This window comes from Anolis carolinensis, chromosome 2, assembly GCF_035594765.1.
Source record: "Anolis carolinensis isolate JA03-04 chromosome 2, rAnoCar3.1.pri, whole genome shotgun sequence".
NCBI lineage: Eukaryota > Metazoa > Chordata > Lepidosauria > Squamata > Dactyloidae > Anolis > Anolis carolinensis.
The window spans coordinates 35,640,796-35,668,709 of record NC_085842.1 but is presented as its reverse complement, the minus strand read 5'-3'; the positions used below and the strand labels follow the sequence as shown (position 1 = coordinate 35,668,709).

Sequence of the window (27,914 nt, the reverse complement as noted above, 5' to 3'; positions counted from 1 at the left end):
TTAAATTGGATTATTATTTTATTATTATTATTATTATTATTATTTTATATCTCACTCATGACTTCTTTCACAAGCAGTCCCTAAGTTACAAATATTCAACTGAGGCGTCTTCTACACTGCCCTATGAAATCCAGATTATCTGTTTTGATAATCCAGTTTATAGTGCAGTGTAGAAGGGGCCTTAGTAGTTAGTGGCCATGGTGCTCAGGATATTTGTAATTAAAGGTAACTTTTCCAAGTTCGTTGCTTAAGATGCTCATCTCTTTATAGTTAGAAGCAACCGAAACAGAGGAGCATAGTTCATGGTTGCAAGAGTGAAAGAGTCATTATGAATTCAACTTAGCCTTAAGGTGGCATAACATCTAGTAGTGTGGCAATTGAATGATTGCTCACTAAACAATTCTCTGGAGGCTCTGTCAATGTCATGCTCCAGATGTTAGTGGAGGATGTGGCTTTCTGAACACCCCCACAAGCCTTCAGCATTTGTATACAAGGTCCTCCACCCAGCCTCAAGATGAAGAGAGAAGTAACTGAGGCAGGAGGAATCCCAGGAGATCGTGGACCACTGCACATCTTCTCATCCTAGGTAAGCTTTTAATATACATGGTATGCCGGAAAGGTTTATGCATGATCCCAGAAATCGTTGGGCAATGTGAATGCTGAAAGGCAGGTGGAACAACACTTTGGCACAGGTAAGAGGAAAGTTTCGCCTTCGTTATATGTTTACAAATTGCTGCTACTATTGTAATTCATCACACCACCGTGACACTGATTGCTGCTCAGGTATAAAGTCTTATTTCACGACTGTAAAGAAACATTTTAGTTTAGGTTAAAATAGTTCCTGTGCACTTGCCTTTCCAATAGAGTTAAATTGCTGCTGTTCATAATGATGGTCCACAAAGCTGGAGCCACTGGATGCCAGTTTGTACCAAGTTTTCAGGAAATTGTGAAAATATATTAATGTGTCACAAATATGGTACCAGTTCTTGGTACTTTGGGGAGATGACCGATCCACTGCATGAGAGGCATTGCTTTAGACTACAATATTCATCACCCCCAACCAGCATAAATTCCAAACTAACCCAAAACATAAAAGGGGCCTCAAACCCAGGACTTGCTCTTTGAGAAGGTTTTTGAGAGAAATGTTCCTTAGGAAGACAAACAATCATATTGTCTAGTTTCTAACAGACCTCGCAACCTCTGAGGATGCCTGCCATAGAGGTTGGTGAAACGTCAGGAGAGAGTGCTTCTGGAACATGGCCATACAGCCCCAGAAAACTCACAGCAACCCAATGATCTATATTGTTTGAAGGAAATAGAATCAGAAGTAATACATGACTTGTTGCGAGATCCGACCATAGTCATTAAGCATGCAGATAAAAGAGGAGTATAGACTCTGAAAATAAATGAAATGGATAAGATAATGAGGTATTTATACAGCAAATTACTGAGACATCATGCAGAATAACCTGTTCCTTAGTTCCCATAATCTCATTTCAGGAGTACTATGGTTCAATAGAAATTTATCGTTCATGGAGTATGTGACAAACTGGGGCCCCTTGTTCACTGCCATATAATCCAAATTATCAAAGTAGATAATCTGGATTTTATATGGCAGTGTAGAAGGGGCCTCAGGCCCCATCTACCATGCCATATAAACTCCAGATTATCTGCTTTGAACTGGATTATATGGGAAGGAAGAGTCATATAATTCAATTCAAAGCAGATAATCCGGATTATATGGCAGTGTAGATCCATCCTTAAAAATGTATATCCCAATGTATCCCCTTATCTATAGTTCCATCAGTAGTATCTGGTAGATCCCTGTCTATAGTTTGTGAGGCTCTGATGTGTCATTATCTCATCAAAACACAACAGATACTATCCGATGGTATGTTAATGTATGTAGAATGCATCCGCTGTGTGTATGGTGAAATCTAGCACCACCCACAAAGTATTGTGTTGCAATGTTGGAAGAAAAAGAAAGTCATACACCCATTTTCCAGTTGCTTTGTGTGTTTGTGTGGTGTAGCGGTTTGAGTGGATCCATAAGATCAGGATTTGAATCTCTGCTCACCAAGGACACCCTTTGGGTGACCATGGTCAAGTCATATTCTTTTAGCCTTAGGCCCCTTCTACACTGCCATATAAAATCCATATTATCTGCTTTGAACTGGATCATATAGCAGTGTAGAGTTATATAGTCCATTTCAAAGCATATAATGTGGATTATCTGCTTTGATAATCTGGATTATATAACAGTGTAGAAGGGAGCTATGATGAATTTTAAAGGAACTATCCAAAGTTTGGAGCCAGCTTTGGCAAATAGGCTCAGCACCTGGGATAAACTTCATTCAATTTTGCACTAAACCTGGAGTGGATTTATTACCCCATCAATTGCTACTGACTTTATAAATTTCCTACCACAAAATCTAAATGGGGAAATCATTCAGAAAGTTGGAGGGAGAAAACTGAGACTATATCAAAAATTCAAATTGCTTCTTTGTGTGGGTACTGTATTTACAATTATGTGACTGGTACAAAGAAGTTTCAAAATGGCTACAACATTAATTTCCTCTCCAAAAATCTATGAGGAGCAGGATGCATTGCTGAAAGTTGTACAGTATTGGCCCCAACGGGAGCAGGGCCATTGAAATCAAAGCTGGTGAATGTCAAATCCCAGAACCAACTTTTCCAGCCCATCCAATCCACATACTGATCTCAGTTGTTAGGCTATGGAAGGGTGTGTTGATGTTTTGAACTGTTTGTGCTGTGCCACCCAGAGATAATGCATTTTAATCAGACTCAGTCATAGCTGCCTTATCTGAGGTCCTCCTCCTCACTTCTCAAACCTTGTGCAAGATCTTGTGTCCATCCGCCGACCCATCTTGTCTTTTTAATCTCTACATCCTTTCACCTGAGATTTCACCCTATATGCCTAGGATCCCTGATGTGAAATAAGGGTCTTTGGCTAGATCTGCACTGCCCTATATCCCAGGATCTGATCCCAGATTATCTGGCAGTGCAGACTCATATAATCCAGTCCAAAGCAGATAATCTGGGATCAGATCCTGAGATATAGGGCAATGTAGAAGGGGCCTTTGAGGTCACCATGGATTTTCTCAAGCTGTCCCAGCCTGGGAAATGTAGATTGCCACTCCCAGAATCCAACAGATGTAAACAATCTGCACACTAAGTATAATTTATTCAGCAGCTAAAATAAAAGGAACATATTGTCTAGAGCAGTGTTTCTCAAATTGTTTTGGATTTCAGCTCCCAGAAATCCCAGCCAGCTTACCAGTTGTTAGGAATTGTGGGAGCTGAAGTCTAAAAACACCTAGAGGAGCACAGTTTGAGAAACTCTGGTCTAGAGATCAAGGGAAGTACTGGTGTTCCTCTGTTCTGCTTTGGACAATCCTCACCTGGAATACAGTGTCCAATTCTGGGCACCACAATTTAAGGGAGATGTTGACAATCTGGAACATGTCCAGAGAAGGGCAACTAAAATGATCAAAGTTTTGGAAACCATGAATCCCTATGAAGAATGACTTGAAGAGCTGGGTATGTTTTGCCTGAAAAATAGAAGGTTGAGAGGAGACATGATAACCATGTTTAAATATTTGGAAGAGGATCATAAAGAAAAGTTTTCTGCTGCTCTGGAGACTAGAATTTGGAGCAATGGGTTCAAATGACAGGAAAGGAGATTTCACCTGAACATTAGGAAGAACTTCCTACCCTAAGAGCTATACAACAGTGGAACAGTCTGTCTCATAGTGTGGTAGTAGCTCCTTCCTTGGAAGCTTTTAAACAGAGGCTATATGGCCATCTATTGAAGTTGCTTTGATTGTGCTTTTCCTGCATGGCAGGCAGCTGGACTAGATGGCCCATATGATCCTTTCCAACTCTATAATTCTATGATTCTCCCATCTTGGGGTGTGGTAAACCCATTCCTGGTTTCAGTATGTCTCTTGTAGAGATTGGTCTAACTCCAGAAGCAATGTTAATGTTTGAGTCCTAATTTTATTACACATCATCCTTTGTTTTCCTTCCATCATAATTTTTTATTTTGTCTCCTCTTCTCTGATATTTCTTGCCTGTACAGTAAAGTGAACTCCAACTGATAGAAATGGCTTTCGACATCAACAAGATACTACTGATGATCGCACAGTTCATTGCGGGTCTCTTTGACAAGAAATATTCCTCGTGGCCTTCCCTGTTGTTTAGAATCATGATATGGTAAGTGTCTATATAGAAAGATATACAAAGTGGAACAGTTAGGAGATGTTGGACTCAATGGTATTCTGATGGTGACAGAAGCCGCTTCCACACTGCCATATAGAAGCCATATTATCTGCTTTGAACTTGATTATATGGTAGTGCAGACTCATATAATCCAGTTCAAAGCAGACAATGTGGCTGTGTAGAAGAGGCCAGAGAGTACTGCTTCTTAAACTGTGTATTCTGACTCCAAGTGGGGTCTTCTTAGCTCAATGTTGGAGTCTCTAAAAATTTGGCAACAGTAAAAGTTTATCAAACTTCACTGCCTGTTTTAAACATTTGCACAAATCTGTTGTGCAGTGTTTACAGGGGACTCTGCAGAAGATGCTTCACCTGTACTTCACTAAAAGGAAAGTCATCTTGTTTAGCAAGCCTTAGCAAATGTTGGGTTTTTAAAAATCAATAAATGCTTGTTTTTTTTAACCTATATACCTGGGGTCACATAAACATTTCTTGGACCAACAGTAGTCACAAGTAGGAAAGTTTAAGAAGTCCTGACAAAGAGAATGAATATTTAAATGGCAATTACTTCTTTTTGAATTATAGAAATGCATCTTTTCTATAGGTTAGCACGTGCAAAGCCATTTTTAAACTCTTTTCAGGACACTTTCTTTTCATGATGTGGAGTACAGCTCTGAACTCTGTCCTATGAAATAACTCAGACTCTGGAATCTAAGACCCCTTCTACACTGCCATATAAAATCTGGAATATCTGATTTAAACTGGATTATATGGCAGTGTAGATTCGTATAGAGCCCCCGATGGCAAAGCAGGTTAAACTGCTGAGCTGCCAAACTTGCTGACTGAAAGGTCAGCTGTTTGAATCCGGGGAGTGGGTTGAGTTTCCGCTGTTAGCCCTAGCTTCTGCCAACCTAGCAGTTTGAAAGCATGCAAATGTGAGTAGATCAATAGGTACCACTCCGGCGGGAAAGTAACAGCACTCCTTGCAGTCATGCCGGCCACATGACTTTGGAGGCGTCTACGGACAGCGCTGGCTCTTCGGCTTAGAAATGGAGATGGGCACCACCCCCCCAGGGTCAGACTTCATATCATGGGAAAACCTTTACCTTTACTAGACTTGTATAATGCAGTTCAAAGCAGATAATGTGGATTGTCTGCTTTAGTAGCCCGGATTATATGGCTGTGTAGAAGGGGCTTGAGTTCCTTTTTTGAATGGCAACTCCTAGAATCCCTCTGCCAACATGGCCATGAGTTAACACCAACCAGCAACTCTGGGATGACTTTTTTTTTCATGTCAGGAGCGACTTGAGAAACTGCAAGTCGTTTCTGGTGTGAGAGAATTGGCCATCTGCAAGGACATTGCCCAGGGGACTTCCGGATGTTTTACCATCCTGTGGGAGGCTTCTCTCATGTCCTTGAATGGCAAGCTGAAGCTGACAGATGGGAGTTCACCCCACTCCCTGGATTTGAACCATCAATCTTTCAGTCAGCAGTCCTGGCGGCACAAGAATTTAACCCATAATGCTACCAGAGGGCTCCTCTGGGACGATTGGTGTCACTGGAGAGCCAAGGCATGATAACTAAAATGCATTCAGCTATGCTGACCTAACTAGAGTGTGACATCAGTGTTGGATGTTCAGCTACAGTCAGACTTCCACATCTGTGGGTTTAAACTTTGTAGATCTGATTATTTGTGGATTTGATTAATATGTTCTATCTGGGAAACTCTGGGTCCCCCAGTGTGACTTCTGGCAGAAGTTGATCTTGGAGCCATCATGGAGGAACTAGGGATACCTACAGAGGTTTCTCTTTTATTTGTGTTTTCCCCCCACTTTCGTGGATGTCAGACACCCCAAACAGCTGCAAAAGTGGAGAACCTACCTACTACCTACTATGTAGCTGGATGCGTCTCTGCCATTAAACCATTCTCCACAGGCCGTCTATTATTATGTTGGGCAAGGAATGCCACAACTAAAATGTGGAATTTTGGAGAGGTCAACAGGGAGATGTTGTATTGTTTTTGCTTGCAAAACTTCACAATACACTTTCCTACTTTTAGATCTGTTCATTATAAGAAATATAGGATTCATGCCCTTTATTCAAGCTGGAAACCCATGGCTTGATCACCTAGCTAACCTCAACACCAACAATGTTTAGTGCAAGATCCTATTTTGCTCATCCTATTCCCGTTTTAACTTTGGCCATAGAATTCACCTATTCTTCTTTCTCATTCTGCTTTTAGGTACAAACGTCTGAAAAGGAATGTGACAGTTAAATACATTGAGCAAGATGGCTACAAGTTCTGTTACTTCTCCCGCGGGGAGCCTGGATCCCGGCCATCGGTGTTGATGCTTCATGGGTTCTCATTCAACAAAGACATGTGGTTAAATGCCATCAAAGTATGTTTCTGGGTTTTTTTCTGTTCAGATGATAACAACAAAGATGATGATGATTATCTAGCAAAACACTCATCAAGTGGATTGCCACTTAATAAAAAATACAAAGTATACTATACTCATCCATACCTCACAACCTCTGAGGATGCCTGCTATAGATGTGGGCGAAACGTCAGGAGAGAATACTTCTGGAACATGGCCACACAGCCCGAAAGACATACAACAACCCTATACTATTAAATCCCATAGCACACCCCTCTAGAAGCACAGTACAACAATATAGAAGTACTACATAAAATAATTGTGATATGGATCTTGCATAGTAAAAGTTCAATAAAATTAAAATACAATACAACACATTACATATAAACAATACTAACATTTAAATGAGATAAGTTAGATTACATAAAAGCATCTCCAGAGCAATCAACTGCAATATCAGTGATAAATTGTGTCTGAGTTTGCTTTGCTGCCAAGGCAAAAAAAATATCCCTTTTCAGTTGTCGTTGATTGGTATCTCATAGGCTTGTGCAATTCAGCTGGAGGGCAATCCGTTATTGGTATCCGAGTTTTGTTGGGTACCCAGATCCGATTTTGGGAGTCTGCCAAAAATCGGCTAATAGAAAAATCTGCTTTTGACTAGGCATCTGAAAGATCTGTAAAAATCCAGCCAATTGGCGGCAATGGGGAACTTACAAGGCTTACAAGCTGAAGGAAAACTGCTAAAACTGATCCATGCACAAGTCTAGTATCTCACAGAAGATAGAAAATCTTTTCTATAACATGATTGGGATGGAGCTAAGATCAAATAGATCCCAAGTATTTGGTCATTGGTTCAATATACAATGAAAAGGAGAACAATTTCAGGGGCACCACAAATATTGTGATGGTGCAGTGTTGATGCATGAAAAAAAATCAAGAGAGAGATTAGGGGAACAAAAAGAGAGAAAATGGGTTCACACTCAGGATAGTGAACAAGGCAGATAATCGGGACCCAGTATCATTACTCTTGGGCAATTTCGTATTTGCAGAAATGTAATTCTCCAAGGGCTAATAGTAAACCTTCGTTAGCCATAGTAGCAATGTAAGGCATGGAAAAACCTGCCATGAGTCATATGTTTTGTTGGTAAATCCACATGCAGTGACATCTAGTAGGAATGATAGCAACTGTTGCCGCTTTCGGTCACATTTTCCTGCTTGCTCAGCTGCTTAAAAATTCTTTGTCAACCTATTATTGACTCTGGACTACCAAATTATCAAGTTTGCCCAGTTTTACCAGATTCTGGGGCCCTTGTCCTTAACATCTGTTCTTGCAATCAGTTGATCTAGGATCCTTGCAAAAGCCTTGGAGCTTAGGCAAAAAACATAAGTTCATATGTAACAGAAGCAAACTTTTTGTGTGTGTAAGCCACATGCATCTCTGGAAACAGAGCAATTCCAAATCACTTCTCTACCAATTGACTGTCCCACTCTTGACACACTCTTAATTGAGCAGCCAGATGGCAACACTTGTGTCTTGAGATTTTGACTACTTGGATTTTTGTTTTAGATTTTTTAAAATGATGAATCAAACCATATAATTCACCATTCTGGACATAAGGTGGCAGGAAAGGTATAACAAATGCATATACAATTACTCTACTAAGGCTGAAAAATCCACCAATTAGAAGACCACTGTGAAGTTATTGCATGAATTACAATAAGATCAAATCACTACTTGGATTCTTAATCCCCCCTTTCAACTTTTCTCAGCTTTTTCCTAGAGATGTCCACTTGGTTTGCCTTGATATGCCCGGTCATGGAAAAACTACTCGCCTGCTCGCAGAAAACTATACTGCAGTTGATCAAGCTAAAAAAATACACCAGGTAAAGCCTGAGAGGCATTGTACATTGAGATGTCTCAAGAGATGGGGTCTAGGCTGCTAGTAATGTTTCTGCTTCCACACCCTCTTCCTCATTTATTTGTTCACTTCTTGTAATAATATTTCTTCTAATATAATCTAGACACATTGTCACAAATGTGACTGCTTGCTTTTAAAATTTTAAACAATGAAACTATTTGTTGTCGAATGCTTTCATGGCCAGAATCATTGGGTTGCCATGAATTTTCCGAGCTGTATGGCCATGTTCCAGAAGCATTATCTTCTGATGTTTCGCCCACATCTATGGCAGGAATCCTGAGGTCTGTTGAAAACTAGGTGAGTGGGGTTTATTTATCTGTGGAAGGTCCAGGGTGGGAAAAAAGAACTCTTGTCTGCTTGAGACACATCTGAATGGTGCAACTGGCCACCTTGATTAGTACTGAATGGCCTTGCAGCTTGAAAGCCTGGCTGCTTCCTGCCTGGGGGAATCCTTTGTTGAGAGGTGTTAGCTGGCCCTGATTGTTTCCTGTCTGGAATTCCCCCATTTTTTGAGTGTTGTTCTTTATTTACTGTCCTTATTTTAGATTTTTTTTTAATGCTGGTAGCCAGATTTTGTTCATTTTCATAGTTTCCTCCTTTCTGTTGAAATTGTCCACATGCTTGTGGATTTCAATGGCTTCTCTGTGTAGTCTGACATGGTGATTGTTAGAGTAACCAAACCAAACAGGCTTTGAAGCTACAAGGCCATTCAGTGCTAATCAAGGTGGACAATTGCAACATTTACACTTGCCTCCATCAGAGAAGAGTTCTTTCTCCCATCCTAGAGATTCCACAGATATATAAACCCCTCTTGCTTAGTTTTCAACAGACCTCAGGATGCCTGCCAGAGATGTGGGTGAAATGTCAGGAGAGGATGCTTCTGAAACATGGTCATACAGGCCAGACAACTCACAGAAATCTAATTAAACTATTGATAAAAAATGTCTAGCTTAATTTGTCCTTATTTCTTTTTTCTTAATGTTATTTTTTGCCATATTTTATGTAGTTATTGATGTACAGTTTCACATCTCTTCATTTAAAACAATGATATTCACTACAGCATCATGCTTCTCATTTCAGTTTGTTGAGTGGACTAATCTAAACAAGAAGCCTTTCCACCTGGTTGGCATGTCCATGGGCGGAATGATTGCTGGCGTTTACGCTGCCCTCTATCCATCAGACGTCTGTGCTTTGTCCCTCCTCTGCCCACCCGGTAAGTGTTGAAATTCAGCTATTTCAACACTTAAAGCAACTTACTGCTGAATAAAAATATCAGGACTCCATTAACACTGCACAATTATACCACCATGATTCCACTTTAAATGCCAGGGCTTCATTCTATGGAATCCTGGGGTTTGTAGAATGAGATCTCTATCTAAGAATTCTACATGTTCTCCCCTAAATTGCAGTCCCTAGGAGTCCATAAGATGTTGCTATGGCAATTAAAGTGAAATCTTACCACTGCAGCTGTGTCACGACCCAGGCTACAGAGCACCAATAACCATACACAGAGGCCAGAATCTATCTAATATCTTTATTAAGGAAATATATAAAGTTAATAAAAGCAAGTGTATGAAATAGTCCAGAAGTAGACCTTTCAGGAAAGGTCAAAATTAGTCCAAAGAAACAATGTCCAATATGAAATATTAAGGTCCAAAGTTGTAATCCAATAACCGAAACACTCACTTGCCAAGCAAGTGAGGGGAGATGACAAGGTCCTTTAGTCCATGAACTTGAGCAAGGCTAGGAAATAACTTGATACTTGGAACACAAGGCTTGATTCAAGGCAACAAGGCAACGAGGAGCAAGAACAAGATCCGTGGAATTACTTGGCAAAAATCCGGAAAACAAGGCAAGGCTGAGCCCTGGAAAACAAGGCAAGGTCCGTGGAGGTAAACAAGGCTGAAAACGGGAACGAAGGCTTGGAAACAGGAGCGAAGGCTTGGAATCAGGAACAAGGCTTGAAACAGGAACGAGGCTTGGAAACGGAGCGCGCTGTCCACACACAACTTACTCCAGTAGCTGACGAATTGACTCCGCAAGATCCCTTTGTGGGTAAAACACCTAAATAGGGTCTAGTTTTCCCACCAAAGAGCAGTTCTCTGGGGAACCAGAAACGAAAGCTAATCTCTGAGTCCAGATGTATGACTCCTTAAAGATTCCCATGGAAAGCAGGCTTAATCAGCTGAATTCTTAGCAGCTATCCTAGCACTCCTGTGAGAGGCCGCTTGAACTCCTCTCTGTTGTTTACAAAACTCGTGGCGAGAAAACACAGGAGATTTAGGCTCAGGGCTTGTTTGACAGACTTCTGGAAGACAAATCTCTTGCAGGTGCAAGGTTCCCAAATCTGGCTGGGAAGATTCCAATTCTGACTGAGACGGTGAAAAACCCAAGTTCTCCTCTTCATCTGGCACTACAGTGCCATGAGCGGGACTACATGGCCCATGACTCATCACACTATCCCCCTCCTCAAGCCCCCTCTCAAACTGGGACTCTCTCCCCGAGGCGCGAGGCCGCGGCTTGGCGGGATAGGTCTGATGGAAGCGGCGGGTTAGATCAGGAGCATGGACTGTGGAAGCGTCTTCCCAAGAGCGTTCCTCGGGGCCAAAACCCACCCAGTCAATGAGATATTGTAGGCGGCGGCGGTGAAAGCGAGAATCCAAAATGTCCTGAACCTCGAACTCCTCCTCCCCATTCATCAAAACAGGAGGGGGGGCCGGCCGGTCTGTATCAGGGCGCACACCATCCGCCGGAAGGAGTAGGGAGCGGTGGAACACTGGATGAATGCGCATTGAGCGCGGAAGTTGGAGTTTGAAAGTCACGGGGTTAAGTTGTGCCACCACTGGATAGGGGCCAATGAAACGGGCATCTAACTTCCGGCAAGGGCGATGGGAGGGCAAAAAGCGAGTGGATAGAAGAACCCGGTCTCCTACCTTGATTTCGGGGCCCGGCTGGCGATGTTTGTCCGCGTGACGTTTATAGTCCTCCTTGGCTTGGTCTAGTTGCTGGAGCAAGAGTTGTTGCACCGCTGTGAGTTCCTGCAGCCAGTCCTCTGCTGCGGGAACTTCTGAGGTTTCAATGACAGGGGGAAAGAAACGTGGATGGAAGCCGTAGTTTGCAAAGAACGGCGTTTCTTTAGTAGAAGCCTGGACCCCATTGTTGTAGGCAAACTCTGACAGCGATAACAGGGAAGCCCAATTGTCTTGCTGGTAGTTCACATAACAGCGAAGGTATTGTTCCAAAGTGGCATTGGTGCGCTCAGTTTGCCCATCTGTTTGGGGATGATGAGCCGAAGATAAACGAGAGTCTATGCCCAATAGTTTTTGTAGTGCTTTCCAGAAACGAGAGGTGAATTGGGACCCACGGTCTGTGACCAAACTCTTGGGCAATCCATGCAATCTGAAAACATGTTGGAGGAATAGATCTGCAGTCTCTTTGGCCGTGGGAAGGCCATCACAGGGAATGAAATGGGCTAACTTGGTGAAAAGGTCCACCACCACTAGGATCGTGGTGAATCCACAGGAAGGTGGTAGATCAGTGATGAAATCCGCAGAGATTATTTCCCATGGGTGGGATGGGGTAGGGAGGGGATGCAGAAGCCCTGAGGGCTTTTCTCTTCTTGTCTTGGAGCGCTGGCATACTGGGCAGGTGTTGACATATTTTTCCACATCCTTGCGGATCTTGGGCCACCAGAAATCTCTTAGGATCAAATGCATGGTTTTAAATAGCCCGAAATGCCCTGCTGGCTTGCAGTCATGACACAGACGAAGTGCTTTTTCCCTGCCCGGTCCTGGGGGGATGTAAACATGATTTCTATAGCAAAGTAGCCCATCCTTAAGCGAAAAGGGAAAACGTAGTCCTTGGCGAAGTTGGTCCTGTGCCCAGGCGTCCGCTTGCTGACTAGCCCTGATTTCCTGAGCACAAAGGGGTCCTGGAGTAGGGGAAGTTGATTCAATGGGAGTGGATTTGGTGTTTCCCACTGTGAGCGTGGCAAAGTTCTCGGGTTGTAGCAGCTGGGACTCAAAGGTCTCCTTGCGCCCTGCAGCGTATTCCGGTTTCCGTGACAGAGCATCTGCTTGCTTGGTCTGGGCTGGGGTTACATAATGAATTTGGAAGTTAAAACGTTCAAAGAATAAAGCCCAGCGTTGTTGCCTTTGATTTAGCTTGCGGGCAGTTCTTAGATGCTCTAGATTCCGATGATCAGTATGGACTTCAATGGGAAATTTGGCCCCTTCTAACCAATGTCTCCAAGTTTCAAAGGCTGCCTTTATGGCCAATAGTTCCTTTTCCCAAATGGTGTAATTTTTCTCTGGTGCGGTCAATTGACGGGAATAAAAGGCACAAGGATGAAGATGGTCTCCCACTGGTTGTAGGAGTACAGCCCCAATTGCCACATCGGAGGCGTCCGCCTGCACGACAAAAGGGGTTTCAGGATCTGGATGCTGAAGGATTGGCTGGGACGTGAATAATTTCTTTAGTTGTTGGAACCCTTTCTCTGCTTGATCTGTCCAGCGGAAAGGCTGTTTTCCACGGATGCAGCTGGTGATTGGGTCAGACCAGTGGGCAAAGTCTGGAATGAACTTGCGGTAGTAGTTCGCGAACCCCAAGAAGCGTTGCACCTCTTTCTTGTTGGTTGGCGCCCGCCATTCCAATACTGCTGAAACCTTTGCCGGGTCCATGGAGAGCCCTAGTGGTGAGACGCGGTACCCCAGGAAATCTACCTCTTGTAGATCAAAAGCGCATTTTTCCAGCTTGGCATAAAGTCCATGATCCCGCAATCGTTGTAACACCATTCTGACGTGGTTCTCATGTTCTGATTGTGATCTAGAAAACACCAAAAAATCGTCCAGGTAGATGATCAAGAACCGATCTAGATAATCCTGAAAGATGTCATTGACAAAATGCTGGAACGTTGCGGGAGCTCCACATAAACCATAATTCATAACTCGGGACTCGAATAATCCGAATTTAGTCTGGAAGGCGGTCTTCCACTCGTCCCCTTCTCTGATGCGAACTAGATTATAAGCCCCCCGAAGATCCAGCTTGGTGTAGACCTTGGCTCCTCGAAGTCGGTCTAGTAGATCCGAGATCAAAGGCAGGGGATAGCTGTTCCGCTTAGTGATATTGTTCAATGCTCTATAGTCCACCACCAAGCGTAAGTCCCCTGACTTCTTTTTCACAAACATCACTGGGGAAGCGGCTGGGGATTGAGAGGGTCTGATGAATCCCTTGCGAAGGTTTGACTCTATGAACTCCCTGAGAGCTTCTTGCTCCGGTTCAGTCAGGGAGTAGAGATGTCCTCGCGGGATCGGGGCCCCCTCCACCAAGTCAATGGCACAGTCATAAGGTCTATGTGGGGGTAATCTCTCGGCTTCTTTTTCATTGAATACATCCCAATATTCTGAGTACTTCTTGGGCAAGGTGATAATGGGTTCAGTGTCTGTGGCATGGCAGACCTTGGCTACAAGGCAATGGTTTTGGCAATATTTTGAAGCAAACTGCAGTTCTCTGTTGGACCAGGAGATGCTTGGATCGTGAAGTGTCAGCCATGGAATTCCCAAAATCACAGGGAAATGGGGAACCTCGGTAACAAAGAAGGAAATCTCTTCCATATGTTCCCTTATCCACATTCTGGTGGGTTCCGACCACTGGCTTACGGGACCCGTCTTGAGGGGGCGGCCATCGATGGCTTGCACCACACGGGCATTCTTGAAGTCATGATATTGTAATCCCAGAGAGTCGGCATACTCTCTATCAATGAAATTGTTTGTGGCTCCTGAGTCTATCATGGCATGGACCATGACTGGCCCTTTTTTTGCTGACCACAAGGTGACCACTAGAAGAAACAGGACCCCGGTTGGCGGCTCTTGAGTGGGTTTTTTGACCGGGTTGGCGAGCCTCTCTACGCCCGGTCGCTGGCTTCCCCCGCCGGCTGTGCGCCAGCTGCCTCAGACGTCTTCGTCTCCGTGGAGGACGCCGCCGCCAGACGGGCGGCGGGCTTCCCTTTGGCTGGGCACTTTCTGGCGAAGTGGCCCCCGTTTCCGCAGTACCAACAGAGATTTAGGTGTTGGCGGCGGGCCTTCTCGGCGGCATCTAACCTGGGACGCACATTGCCCAACTGCATCGGCACCTCCTCGCTCCCTCTGGGGTATGGGGCTGGCGGTGGGGGTCTCCATACTGGACGCGGCTGGACGCCGGTGGGAGCGGGAGGTTTCACCCCAGCCCTACCGCTCTGGCCTCGGACCCATTGTTTTCTGTTGGCAAGCATGACTTCAGCTCGTAAACATTGATCAATGAGTGCTTCAAGAGAGTGAGGAGGATCCACCTTGGAGATTTCTTCCAGCATCTCAATGTTGAGACCCTCCCGAAATTGTCCTCTGAGGGCTACATCGTTCCAGCCGGTGTTGTGGGCCAGCACTCGGAACTCGGCTATGTACTGGGACAAGGGTCTGTCCCCTTGGGAGAGGCGCCGGAGTTTGTGGCCGGCTGCCTCCAAATTGTCCTCGATTCCCCAGGTCGCCTTAAGGTGGTCCAAGAAATGTTGCGCTGACCTTAGATGGGGGGAGACTTGGTCGAACAGTGCCGTCGCCCAGTTGGCCGCTGGCCCGTCCAAGAGACTGTAAATCCACGCCACCTTGATGTCTTCTTGGGGAAACTCGGCAGCACGGGCCTCTAGATAAGCCTGGCATTGGCGACGGAAAACATGAACCTTAGAAGCTTCTCCAGAAAACTTGGTTGGCAACGCCAGGGCCGGGAGACGGATTCCGCGTTCCTTCAATCCCTTTATTTCTCCCTCCTGCGCATTGAGCTTATCACGGATGCGGTCCACTTCATCCTTGTCGATGGTGTAGCTAAGTGGCTGGCCACCCGGCACGGTTCCGGTAGACATTCTAGCCTAGGTTAATTGGTGCTTAGGGTGGCGGAGTCAAACTGTCACGACCCAGGCTACAGAGCACCAATAACCATACACAGAGGCCAGAATCTATCTAATATCTTTATTAAGGAAATATATAAAGTTAATAAAAGCAAGTGTATGAAATAGTCCAGAAGTAGACCTTTCAGGAAAGGTCAAAATTAGTCCAAAGAAACAATGTCCAATATGAAATATTAAGGTCCAAAGTTGTAATCCAATAACCGAAACACTCACTTGCCAAGCAAGTGAGGGGAGATGACAAGGTCCTTTAGTCCATGAACTTGAGCAAGGCTAGGAAATAACTTGATACTTGGAACACAAGGCTTGATTCAAGGCAACAAGGCAACGAGGAGCAAGAACAAGATCCGTGGAATTACTTGGCAAAAATCCGGAAAACAAGGCAAGGCTGAGCCCTGGAAAACAAGGCAAGGTCCGTGGAGGTAAACAAGGCTGAAAACGGGAACGAAGGCTTGGAAACAGGAGCGAAGGCTTGGAATCAGGAACAAGGCTTGAAACAGGAACGAGGCTTGGAAACGGAGCGCGCTGTCCACACACAACTTACTCCAGTAGCTGACGAATTGACTCCGCAAGATCCCTTTGTGGGTAAAACACCTAAATAGGGTCTAGTTTTCCCACCAAAGAGCAGTTCTCTGGGGAACCAGAAACGAAAGCTAATCTCTGAGTCCAGATGTATGACTCCTTAAAGATTCCCATGGAAAGCAGGCTTAATCAGCTGAATTCTTAGCAGCTATCCTAGCACTCCTGCGAGAGGCCGCTTGAACTCCTCTCTGTTGTTTACAAAACTCGTGGCGAGAAAACACAGGAGATTTAGGCTCAGGGCTTGTTTGACAGACTTCTGGAAGACAAATCTCTTGCAGGTGCAAGGTTCCCAAATCTGGCTGGGAAGATTCCAATTCTGACTGAGACGGTGAAAAACCCAAGTTCTCCTCTTCATCTGGCACTACAGTGCCATGAGCGGGACTACATGGCCCATGACTCATCACAAGCTGTGACCTGTGTGAAATAGTCCCAGGATATCATATCCAATCTCCTGATAATAGGCTGAATCTATACTGTCATATAAAATCAAGATTATCTAAACAGCATTATACGGTAGCATAGATCCAGCCAGGAGCCCAGGAGCGAAGTGTGTTAAAGCACTGAACTGCTGAATTTGCAGACTGAAAGGTCCCAGGTTCAAATCTCGGGAGCTGAATGAGCACCCGCTATTAGCTCGAGCTTCTGCCAACCTAGCAGTTCGAAAACATGCCAATGTGAGTAGATCAATAGGTACCGCTCCGGCAGGAAGGTAACGGCGCTCCATGCAGTCATGCCGGCCACATGACCTTGGAGGTGTCTACAGACAACGCCGGCTCTTCGGCTTAGAAATGGAGATGAGCACCAACCCCCAGAGTCAGACATGACTGGACTTAACGTCAGGGGAAACCTTTACCTTTTTTAGATCCAGCCATGGAGAGCCATGCTGGTTCTACAGTGCCTTATAATCTAGTATTTGATCCCTCCTGCTCCTTTATGTGTAGCCACCAAATCCTATCAGATCTTGGAGGCTAAACAGGGGCAGCTCTGGTTTGTAACTGGATGAGAAACTACCAATAAATACCAGGCTCTCTTTCAGAGGAAGGAACTGGCGAAACCACCTCAGGGTATTTATTGCAAAAGAAACTCTGAAATTCACTGCCTCTCCATAAGTCGATAGAAGACACACATTGTATAGTAATATTGGAGACCCTAGTTTAATATCTCTCTCTGTGTGATAGAGACAGGATGCCGCTTCTCTTTCTCTCAGGGTGCATTTACATTGTAGATTTAATGCAGTTTGGCACCATTTTAAATGTCACAGCTCAATATTATAGAGTCATGGGAGATATAGTTTTACAAGTCTTCAATCCTCTCTACCCAAAAAGTGCTTGTGCTTTACCAAACTAGTTCCAGTGATCCCTAGTGGGATCACTGTGAGGAAAGCAATCCTGTGAGTCAATTCCCTCACCTGGAAAGATCTGGACCTCAGCTTTCCAGGATCCATCCAGGTGTTTAATTAATCTGGAGCAAACTGGGAAAACCAAGTTTTCTCTGGATTAATTCAGGCAAAACTGAGACAGGTCCCGTGTTTTGGGCCTGTCTAGAAGGGCCCTCCGTTATTCTCAAAATCATAACATCCCTCTGCAATATCCCTTTGGCATTGCTTAACTTCATTTGTAAATGGTGTGTTCTACCTCTTAGGGCTGCAGCACACAGTGGAGAGTGAGTTCATCAGACAGTTGAAGGACCTGCGGAAATCCACCAACTCACACAACAACCCTCTCATTCTTATGACAGTACAACAGGGAGAAGACTTACTTAAACTTGGCTTGTACCAGCCCAACACCATCAACATGCAGGTAAAGACATTGTTCTTTTTAGAGTGACACAGGAATAAACAGGAAAAAAGGGATGGGGGGGGGGGGGAGGGAATCTAGCAACACTTTTAAAACGAATTGATGTATATTTTAGCATGAGCTTTCATGGATAGCAGTCCATTTTCTTAGCTGCACTGATAGTGCTATTAAACTCACTGGTTTTTAAGTATAGTGTAAAGGACTAAGAACGACTAAGGCTCTTTCAGGCAGGGGGGAATCTTTTTTATCCCACCGCTGCCACCAATAATGACTGCCACCAATTTGTAACGATGAGCCACCACAGAGCTTAGTGGTTTCAATGTTATTTCTCACTTAGAGGTACACTTTCTTCAACAGTTGCAAGAATAACATATGATGAATCCACTCTCAAAAGACTTTCTCCTTTCCTTGAGCAGCTTAAACCTTTTCCTATTCTTTCAACTAATGCTATTAACTGAACACTTCAGATCTAACTGGAATTGCTTCCTTTTACCACTCAGATTCTACCAATAAACCAAAACAAGTCACTTGACTTGCTTAATATAACACAACTAGAGATCTGAGCTTCCCTGGTTTCCCTAACCTGGAACCAGTTTCTTCCCTGTGACTCTCAGATCACAGACTGTAAAACCAGCCTTCCCTGTGGTTCTCTGACTACAGACCGATTTTTTTTTCAAATTCTGCTCTCTCTTCTGCTAAACGGCAGTAGGCTCCGCCTACATCTCTATAGCAACCAGCTTCAGAATGCTGAGATGGCTACCCCTTCATGCAATAACTATAATAGTTACCCTTGCAAAACAAATACACACGATTTAACATATCATCTGTAAACAAAAAATCATACTTCAGTACATATAGTTATAGAGTTGTGGGAATGGGGTAGAATATGACAGTATACGCAATGATTCCTAAACTCTGGTTCCCCATGTGTTTTGGATTTCAACTCCCAGGAGACCAAACCAGTTTGTCCAGTGGTCAGGAATCCACAAAACACCTGGAGAATCAAAGTTTGGAAACCATTGGGATAGAAAAAGGTGCAGCTTATAACTCATAATCTTCAAACCTCCCTGTGAGATGATGCATCTCTTTCATGCTGCTGATAGGAGTCTTTTCACATTAGTGTGTAAAAGCTTACCAAAAGGCACTTCCCTTGGGACCCATATCTTTTCCATCAACAGAACCACTTATTGGAGCACAGGCCTTGAAAGGAACATTTTCCGTTGCATTATGGGAGTATCTAACCATCTACTGCTTCCTCTAAGCTTGATGTCTCTTTTATTTCTAACCTCTTTAGCTCCTTAAGGGATATCTTGAAGATCGGAGGCCACACAAGTCTTTTTTCTTAAAATGTAAGTAGAAGGACGAGACCAGGATCTGGGTAGTGGTTTTGCAGAGGAGCCCATGTTTCCTCTGAATACATGGCTGAGTAGTGAGCTACAGCCAATGGCTGCTGTTCTAGGCCAATGGATTTGTTGCTGTTGGGAAAAAAAGATTTCCATTTACATTCAGAGTGTATCTTTGGGTGCATCTAAACTGTAGAATTAATGACACCATTTTGCCATGGCTCCATGTTATGGAACCGTAGGAATTGTAACTTGGTGAGACACCAATACTTTTTGGCAGAGAAGGCTAAAGGCCTTGTAAAACTACAACTTCCCCGATTTCATAGCATACCACCAAGGCAGTTAAAGTGATGTAAAACTGCATTAATTCTACAATATAAATTCACTATGTGTCAACTATTTATACATTTACTAAATTTATTTTTTAAACCATCTGTCCATGCATAAGGTATAATAAAAATTCCATGTTCCACCTGAACATGAGGAAGGATTTCTTAACTGTGGGAGCTGTTCAGCAGTGGAACTCTCTGCTCCGGAGTGTGGTGGAGACTCCTTCTTTGGAGGCTTTTAAACAGAGGCTGGATGGCCATCTGTCGGGGTGCTTTGAATGTAATTTTCCTGCTTCTTGGTAGGGAGTTGGACTGGATGGCCTATGAGAGCTCTTCCAGCTCTATAATTCTGTATCTTCTAAAGCACATGTGACCCTAATTCTGCTTTGCTTTTTTGGGGAAGGTTTTTTAGATATGACCAGCATGGAGTCCAGGTATAGCCTTCATGACAACATGAGCAAAATCAAGGCCCCTACGCAGATCATCTGGGGAAAGGATGACAAGGTAAGAAAGAAAGCACTACTGTCTCTATGAAAGTAGTCTCTTTGATTGTTCTGTGTGCTTCTGCAGGCATGTATGAACTTTAGTGGAAACTAATACGACTTCTACAAGTACTGAGGACTGCTGTATGAAGGAGAAGAAAAGAAATATAGTCAGTCCTTCACGTTCTCTGGGGTTAGGGGCACAGGACCCCTGTGAAAGTGAAAAAACATACATAAATAAATTGTTGGGGTTTTTTTGTTTTTTTTACCTAGGAGAACATATCTCCAGGAATTTCTAGGTTGTCCAGCATGACTCTTCTACTGGAAACTAAACATGGAACCACTTGGAGGTCCTAGAGACTATGCTGACCATAGAATCATACTAGAGATTTCAAAAGAGAACATTTTAATGAAAGTAATGAATGAGTAAATCCACAAGAGTCAAAATCACAAATGTAGAGGGATGGCTATATTGATTTTGGGCCTTTATATTTTATGGTCAGTTTATTGGTTTGATCAGGAGGAACGTTGTCTGTAGGAATCTATGATTGATGGTCAGTGGATTTATTGTATTGATGATGAGAACAATGATTATGATGGTCTGTGGTCTTGATTCAAATATCATCATTCTTTGCAATTCTCAATGTTATATCTATGTATTTTGTTTATTTAAAAAAATATGATGCCTCCAACATTGCCCTCTTTATTTCTTTCTTAGGTGATGGATCCTTCTGGAGCAGAAATCATAGCTAAAGGTATTCCAGATTCCCAAGTGCATATGCTGGACAAATGTGGACACTTCATAACCCTGGACAGGCCTACAAAATCAGGAAAACTTCTTCTAGACTTCTACCATTCGGTTTTTGGCGTAGCTAGGAACACGACACTTCCAGATGTCTGTTTTTTCAAATCATGGATTTTAAAATTATCTATAATACTTCTTTCAAAGCTGACACCAGCACACAAGGATTAGGAGAAACTGGATATCAGATGGGATAGCTACCTTCTGAGCCACACATCAGTCCAAGAGGCATGGATTGTACCAGTTTACAACAGTATTTATCAATGACTGAATTCCTCAGACATCCCCATTAAACATGCTTAGGAATGTGCAGTATAGCTGCAATTCTGTGAGCATGGCATCAGACCCATTGAACTCAATGGGACTTACTTCCGGGACTTACTTCCAAGTAAACCAGCCTAGTATCGCCTTGCATGTACATATTGTTAGAACTGTGGGGAATGAATGAATATTATTTCCTGATGAAATAATCGGAGTCAAAGGGAAACTCTGAACTTTTCCTCTCTTTTCGCTCTTTGACTGTGGGTGAACTACAATTCCCAAAATCATGGATCAATCCCCACCCAAACCCCAACAGTACTGAAGGTTGATCATGTTGGGTAGGTGTGCCAGTGTTGGTCCATATCCATCATTGGTTGGGTTCAGAGTGCTCTCTGGATGTCCCTCCAAAATCATGGGTCAAAACCTTCCCAACCCCAATAACATTTTCCATTAGTTATGATGGATTTGTGTGCTAAATTTGGTCCAGAACTGTTATTACTGAGAGTCACAGTGCTTGATGGAAGTGAGAGCAACCTTGGAAAATATATACTAACCTATTATCCCTTCTCTTGCAGTAGAGTCTCACTTATCCAACGTAAACGGGCCGTCAGAACGTTGGATAAGCAAATATGTTGGATAATAAGGAGAGATTAAGGAAAAGCCTATTAAACATCAAATTAGGTTATGATTTTAGAAATTAAGCACCAAAACATTGTTATACAACAAATTTGACAGAAAAAGTAGTTCAATACACAGTAATGCTATGTAGTAATTACTGTATTTACGAATTTAACACCTAAATATCACGATGTATTGAAAACATTGACTACAAAAATGTGTTGGATAATCCAGAATGTTGGATAAGCGAGTGTTGGATAAGTGAGACTCTACTGTATATAGATATAGATATTGATATTTAGACCCACTATGAATCCTGCACAAGGCCACAACAAGCTAGAAGCAAAGGAGAGCACTGGATAATTGATCTGGCAGCTTGGCATATAGAAAGACATTGACACTGACGGAGAGAGCATTTGAGAGTGCCAGTTGAGGTCTCACCAGGCCGGGCAACAGGATCAGAATTCATGACAGAATTCATTATGCCTGTGGATATCTCTTGTTCTATTTCTCATGAATTTCCAGGATTTTGATTTTCTAAACCCAGGATTTTCTCAAAAAGAAACAATGTGTGCCTCCATTATTTGGATCCTCCTGGACTTCCCAGGTAGACCCACTAATGACATGTTGAATGGGAGCGTCATCTTTCCTATGGAGAATCACCTTTAATCTTCTTCCTGTTTTTACACTTTAAAGGTTGAGGTGTGGCCACACATAATTTCAGTGTATTTTGGGCATGATTGGATACAGGGCCAGGAACAACCAGTATGAATCAGGCAGCTCAGGAAAAGAGTAGTTACCTGAATTGGTGGCTCTTTGGAGAGACACTGAGGGCCCTTCCACACAGCCATATAACCCAGAAGATCAAGGCAGAAAATCCCACAAATGAAATGATCCGGTACATTCTCAAATCACTTCTGACACGGAAAAAAAACCAAGCTCCAGAGAAAATTAAAAAATATGTTTCAATCATATAACTGCTTATAGGGCTACCAAAGATGTGGAAAATGTGGTATTACTGATTATAAGACACACATTACAGTAGAGTCTCACTTATCCAACACTCACTTATCCAGCGTTCTGGATTATCCAACGCATTTTTGTAGTCAATGTTTTCAAAACATTGTGATATTTTGGTACTAAATTCGTAAATACAGTAATTACTACATAGCATTACTGTGTACTGAACTACTTTTTCAGCCAAATTTGTTGTATAACATGTTTTGGTACTTAATTTGTAAAATCATAACCTAATTTGATGTTTAATAGGATTTTCCTTAATCCCTCCTTATTATCCAACATATTCACTTATCCAGCGTTCTGCTGGCCCGTTTATGTTGGATAAGTGAGAGACTACTGTATCTTCATTCCTGACAACAGTGTTACATAATGAAAAATCAAAATGTATAGTTCACGCACTGCCTTGCCAGAGAAAGAAGATACATGCCACACAGGTGAATAATAAAGCACAAATGGTTTATTTTTCTTAAACCCAGAACAACATACCGCATGTACAATGTGCTCAGTTGCACCAACTCACATAATGTCCTTTTATGAAAGATTTAAAATAGTCTTTCCTTTGTCCATGTGGATAAATTCCTTCTAGCAGCTCATGAAGCAACAGCACACTTCAAAATCTACATCTTTCTCTCTTCCAACTAACTCTGCACCTGGTTAGCTCAAGCCTGAACAAAACTGCAACAGTATCAAAAACTCCCAGGCTTAACAGCTCTCCAGGCATGGCTTAACCAATCAGGAAGGGACACCCATGATTCTAAGATGCACTAATTTTTTTAGAGAACTTTAGCTGTGAAAAAAGTGTATCTCAGAATCAAGGAAATATTACATGTGTGTATGTATATCCAGTGTGATGTAACGGATTGAGTTTTGGAGTATGCTTCTGGGAGACTACAATCATCCATTGAAACCCACTGGATGACTATAGGGAAGTCACATGCTTGCCAAGAGAGCATCCTTCTATAGTCACCTTTCATCACCATAAGTTTGCAATGATTTGAAGGCAAATAATAGCCAAAAAAACCTCCATATCCATAGCTGCCTGGACCACTGGACTGCATTTAACCATTTAGATAGGTTTGGTACAGAATGTGAAATTGCAGTTATTCTTCTAGGGCAGAACTTTCAAAATATTTCATTTGATGACACACTTTTGAGATATCCATCATTTCCCGACACAGTAATAATAATAAATAATAATAAAACTTTATTTATATACCACCCTATTTCCCGGATGGGACTCAGGGCGGTTTCCAATCATAAAAACAACACATACATTACATAGCAACATAATAACACATTATTAAGCAAAGTAAAACAATACAATTATATAGCAATAAATAACACTTACATGACCTGATCAAGGGTATGGGAACCATAAACCCAATATATTAAAATGTATCATTTTAGGCTAGATAAATCTTGTGCAATATATTCAGGCCCAGAAATCAGCATTATTCCAATGTAATTACTCAAAAACCTGCCGACACCACCAGGTCTTCAGTTCCTTACGGAAATTGGATAATGTAGGGGATTATAATTCAGTTTCACCAGCAAACCAGAGGTTAAACCACTGGATGATCACATCCTCCCTGTCTCAGAGGAAGGCAAAGGCAAACTCCCTCTGAATAAATCTTGCCAAGAAAACTTCGTAATAGGTTCATCTCAGGATCCTCAAAAGTCAGATATGACTTGAAGGAAAGCAGTAGTTTGAAACACAATACCTATTGTCCTCCACCTTTACTCAGGGATTCAGACTAGTTTTCAAGAACTGGCTTCATATCAGAGATTTCAAATCAGTCACACCTTGTATTTGTATGATATATGTTACTGTCAACGGAGCACCCATTATTCATGTAAGATCATAAAGTTGTTTGTCACGCTCACTTCAAACGACCAGCATGAACACAGACCAAAGGTAGCTGCTATCAAAACCAATCTTTATTGAAGAACACACGACTTGGAAAAGTCGAGAATGACATAATGTTTACATACAATCATCTTTATTACCTTTGCTACAACGTCACACCACACGTAAATATCATCACCCAAGCCCCACCCCATGTATCATTATCATCACTACAACACAAACTACTAATTAAAATTGTTTTGATTCTCACTCCAGAATTTCCCATGCTTTGCTGCCAGGTGTCCGTAGGAGCTATAGAGGAGTACGAATTGTTATGGCTCCGATTCAAGAGCTTGCAGACTCAGCTCTTGGAATCGGTCCCATGACAGTTGTTGCTACCACAGAGTTTAAGAAATAAAGTTTGCACTGAAAGGATCACTCCGCCCTAATTTTCTGTTTCATTAGAAACCCAAACTTCTGCCCAAAGATTTGGGTATTCTGTGGAGCTTTGGAAGTTAGTTTGGAAAATAAATTAGTTGTGGTCCCAGTATTCCAAAAAAGTTGCTAATTGCCATGCTATTCAAGGGAATTAATGGCTTTCCCAATTTCTGAAGTAACAAAACAGTTACTTTTCAAATTCTTGTTGTCATTTCATTCTTTTATATCCCAGATATAAAATTAAATTCAAAGTTGCTGACAACACATTTAAAACAATATAGATTATAAATTGTACACAAATCTCAACAAAATAATAATAATGATAATACACTTTATTTATATTACACCCTTCTCCCTTTGGGGACTCAGAGCGGATTACAGCATTTAAATAGGCAAACATTCAATGCCTTTACCATCAAATACAAATGAGACAGACAAATAAAGGCAAAGGCTTCTCCTTTCATTTCTGGCTTCTATAGGTGGTGCTCGTCGATGGCTCCAGAGAGGTGCTTTTTCTCAATTTTCAAGCCGGGGAGCCTGCATTGTCACCTCCTGATCATGTGGCCGGCAAGATTGCTTGGAGTGTCTCTTTGCCTTTCCCGCTGAAGCAGTACTTATTTATCTACTCACATTTGCATGTTTTTGAACTGCTAGGTTGGCGGGAGCTAGAGCTTGACAGATGGTAGCTCACCCTGTCTCATGGATTTGAACTACCAAACTTCAGGCCAGCAGTTCAGCAGCACAAGGGTTTAACCCATTGTGCCACTGCAGTCCCATGTTAATAGAAAAGTGATTTTGAAAACAGTTAATCAATTAAAGTTAAAACATTAAAATCTCTTTAAAAGGACTATATAGAAATCATGAAAACACTTCCATTATGTTATAGTCTTCCTCACTCACTATTAAATGAGAATATCCCAGAGCATACAACATTATTTTTAAAAATGAACTAAAACAGACCCTCCCCTTTATGTGGGTTAGGGGAGCAGGACCCCAACGAAGGTGGGAAAACCTGCACTGAATTAGCCCAGGAGATCTGCAAAATAATGGAAAGACACCCCAAACACCATAATGGATATTTTGAAGCATTTCAATGCATTTTAGTTAGAATTAATTGGTTTTTTGCACAATAAAAATTAACTTATAAGAGGTCTCCAAACATGGTGGAAATGCTCTCCACACCCCCAATAATGCATTTTGGGGAATTTTGGACCATTGGCAAAGCCATTTTGCATCTTATGCACCATGCCTCCCAACTCTCCCAGATTGGCAAAGCCAGTCCTAATTAATTTGTGTGATCCCATTTTTCCAGCTGTTTTTAAAATATACAATTTCTCTTTCCCTCTCCCACTTCCTCCTTTTCTCCTCAGCTCACTTCAATTTCTGCAGCCTGGGTTCAAGTGGCAAAAGTAGTTTGCATGCCATTAACTCAGCAAACAGGAGAGGAGAGGGCAGAACCTTACCCTTCCCAAGAGACATTGGGTGCATCTACACTGTGGAATTAATGCAGTTTGACATCAGTTTAGCTGCCATGACACAAGTATATAGCATCTTGGGATCTGTAGTTTCATGAGGCACCAACACTCTTTGGTAAAACCTCCCATGATTTTATAGAATTGAGCCATGGCATTTAAAACAGATTCTGACTGCCTTAATTCTTCAGTGAAGATGCACCCTTAAGCAAAAGCTAAACAACTGCAGCCTCTCCTTGCTTATGTTTCTTCATCAATAATTTACAATAATTAATGTGTATTATGTTGACCACACTCTGAGGTTATTTGGCTAGATGTATCCGAGTTTCCATCTGTGACATATGTTATGTTGTGCTGAGCTCAGGAAAGTGGCAAAGCAGGAGACTTATGAATAGTGCTTACAATCTTCTCCCTGCTTTTTTCATTCATACAATTTAGTGATTTAAAAGGTACAGGCTTACGTCTTCACACCCACACACCACTCCAGCAAGAGAGAGAAAGTGTGTGTGCGTGTGTGTGTATATACAGTAATTACCTGGGATGGGTTTATTATGCTATGGAGTGGTCTTTTGTTTCTTTTTCCTGCTGCCACAATTACATGTTGTGATTTATATCTTTTGAAACTGGGTGGAGGAAACTGCAAACAAGTTCTTCAGGTACCTGTGGAGTTAATTTTCTCCCTGTCTCCCACTTCTGGCACTGTTGAATGTTTCCCTCCCACGGCTGGTGCGAAGTGAGCAAGAACTCTATGACCAAATTCAGGAAAAAGTCTTTGGGCAAAACATATGGCAAGAGTCGAGCTGGCTCACTTTCCCTCTTCCCAGATTGTAGCTCTGTGAGGAGGTATCTAAACGTACACAAGGAGGTACCCGCTATCTCCTCACACAAGCATTGGTGTATGGATTCATAAGTTCTGCCTTCTGTGTGCTAGCTGGGCATGGCTCCCACCATAAGTAGCAATAGCGTAGGACAATGACTGGCTTGGGCTGTGTGTGCGAGAAGCTCCCAGTGAAATCGACCACAAATTTTGGGAAGTCTGCCCCACTGAGGGGAGACAATATGATCCCAACAAGGAGGGATAGCTACTTTGGCGAGCCGGGGAAGCCCAATCTATAGATCTATATTTACCTGAGACGAAATGAAAGACTCAGCCAGAGTTGAAGGAAATGCCACCGAGGTGATCTTTATTGCGATTCAGCTGAAGCGGATGCGATGCCGCGATAGTTCGTCAGGCAAAGCATGCCATTACAGGAGTACAAGCCATTTTTATAACAAAATCGGGGTGAAGTCTCTTCAAATTTCCCGCCCTCTTCCCCCCACCCAACTCGTCACCGATTGGCTGGCGCGCCTCAGCTGGGGAAGGGTTTGGCTGCCCGCCCTGCGTCGGAGCCAATCACAGGCTCCCTTCGCTTCCGCGACTGACGAATCAGGGGAGAGGGAGGCAGGACAAGGAGAAAC

At 42.7% G+C, this 27,914-nt stretch overlaps 1 protein-coding gene across 1 annotated transcript; it reads left to right on the top strand.

The window, feature by feature from the left end:
* Positions 1–331: 331 nt before the first annotated feature.
* LOC100557417 (monoacylglycerol lipase ABHD6) lies at positions 332–21,260 on the top strand. Its single transcript, XM_016991687.2, has 9 exons — positions 332–586; positions 4,103–4,236; positions 6,482–6,638; positions 8,388–8,501; positions 9,617–9,749; positions 17,691–17,848; positions 19,140–19,194; positions 19,921–20,021; positions 20,718–21,260. Exons 2-9 carry the CDS (start codon positions 4,127–4,129, stop codon positions 20,970–20,972), a joined length of 1,083 nt encoding a protein of 360 aa, XP_016847176.2. The 5' UTR covers positions 332–586; positions 4,103–4,126; the 3' UTR covers positions 20,973–21,260.
* Positions 21,261–27,914: the final 6,654 nt, after the last annotated feature.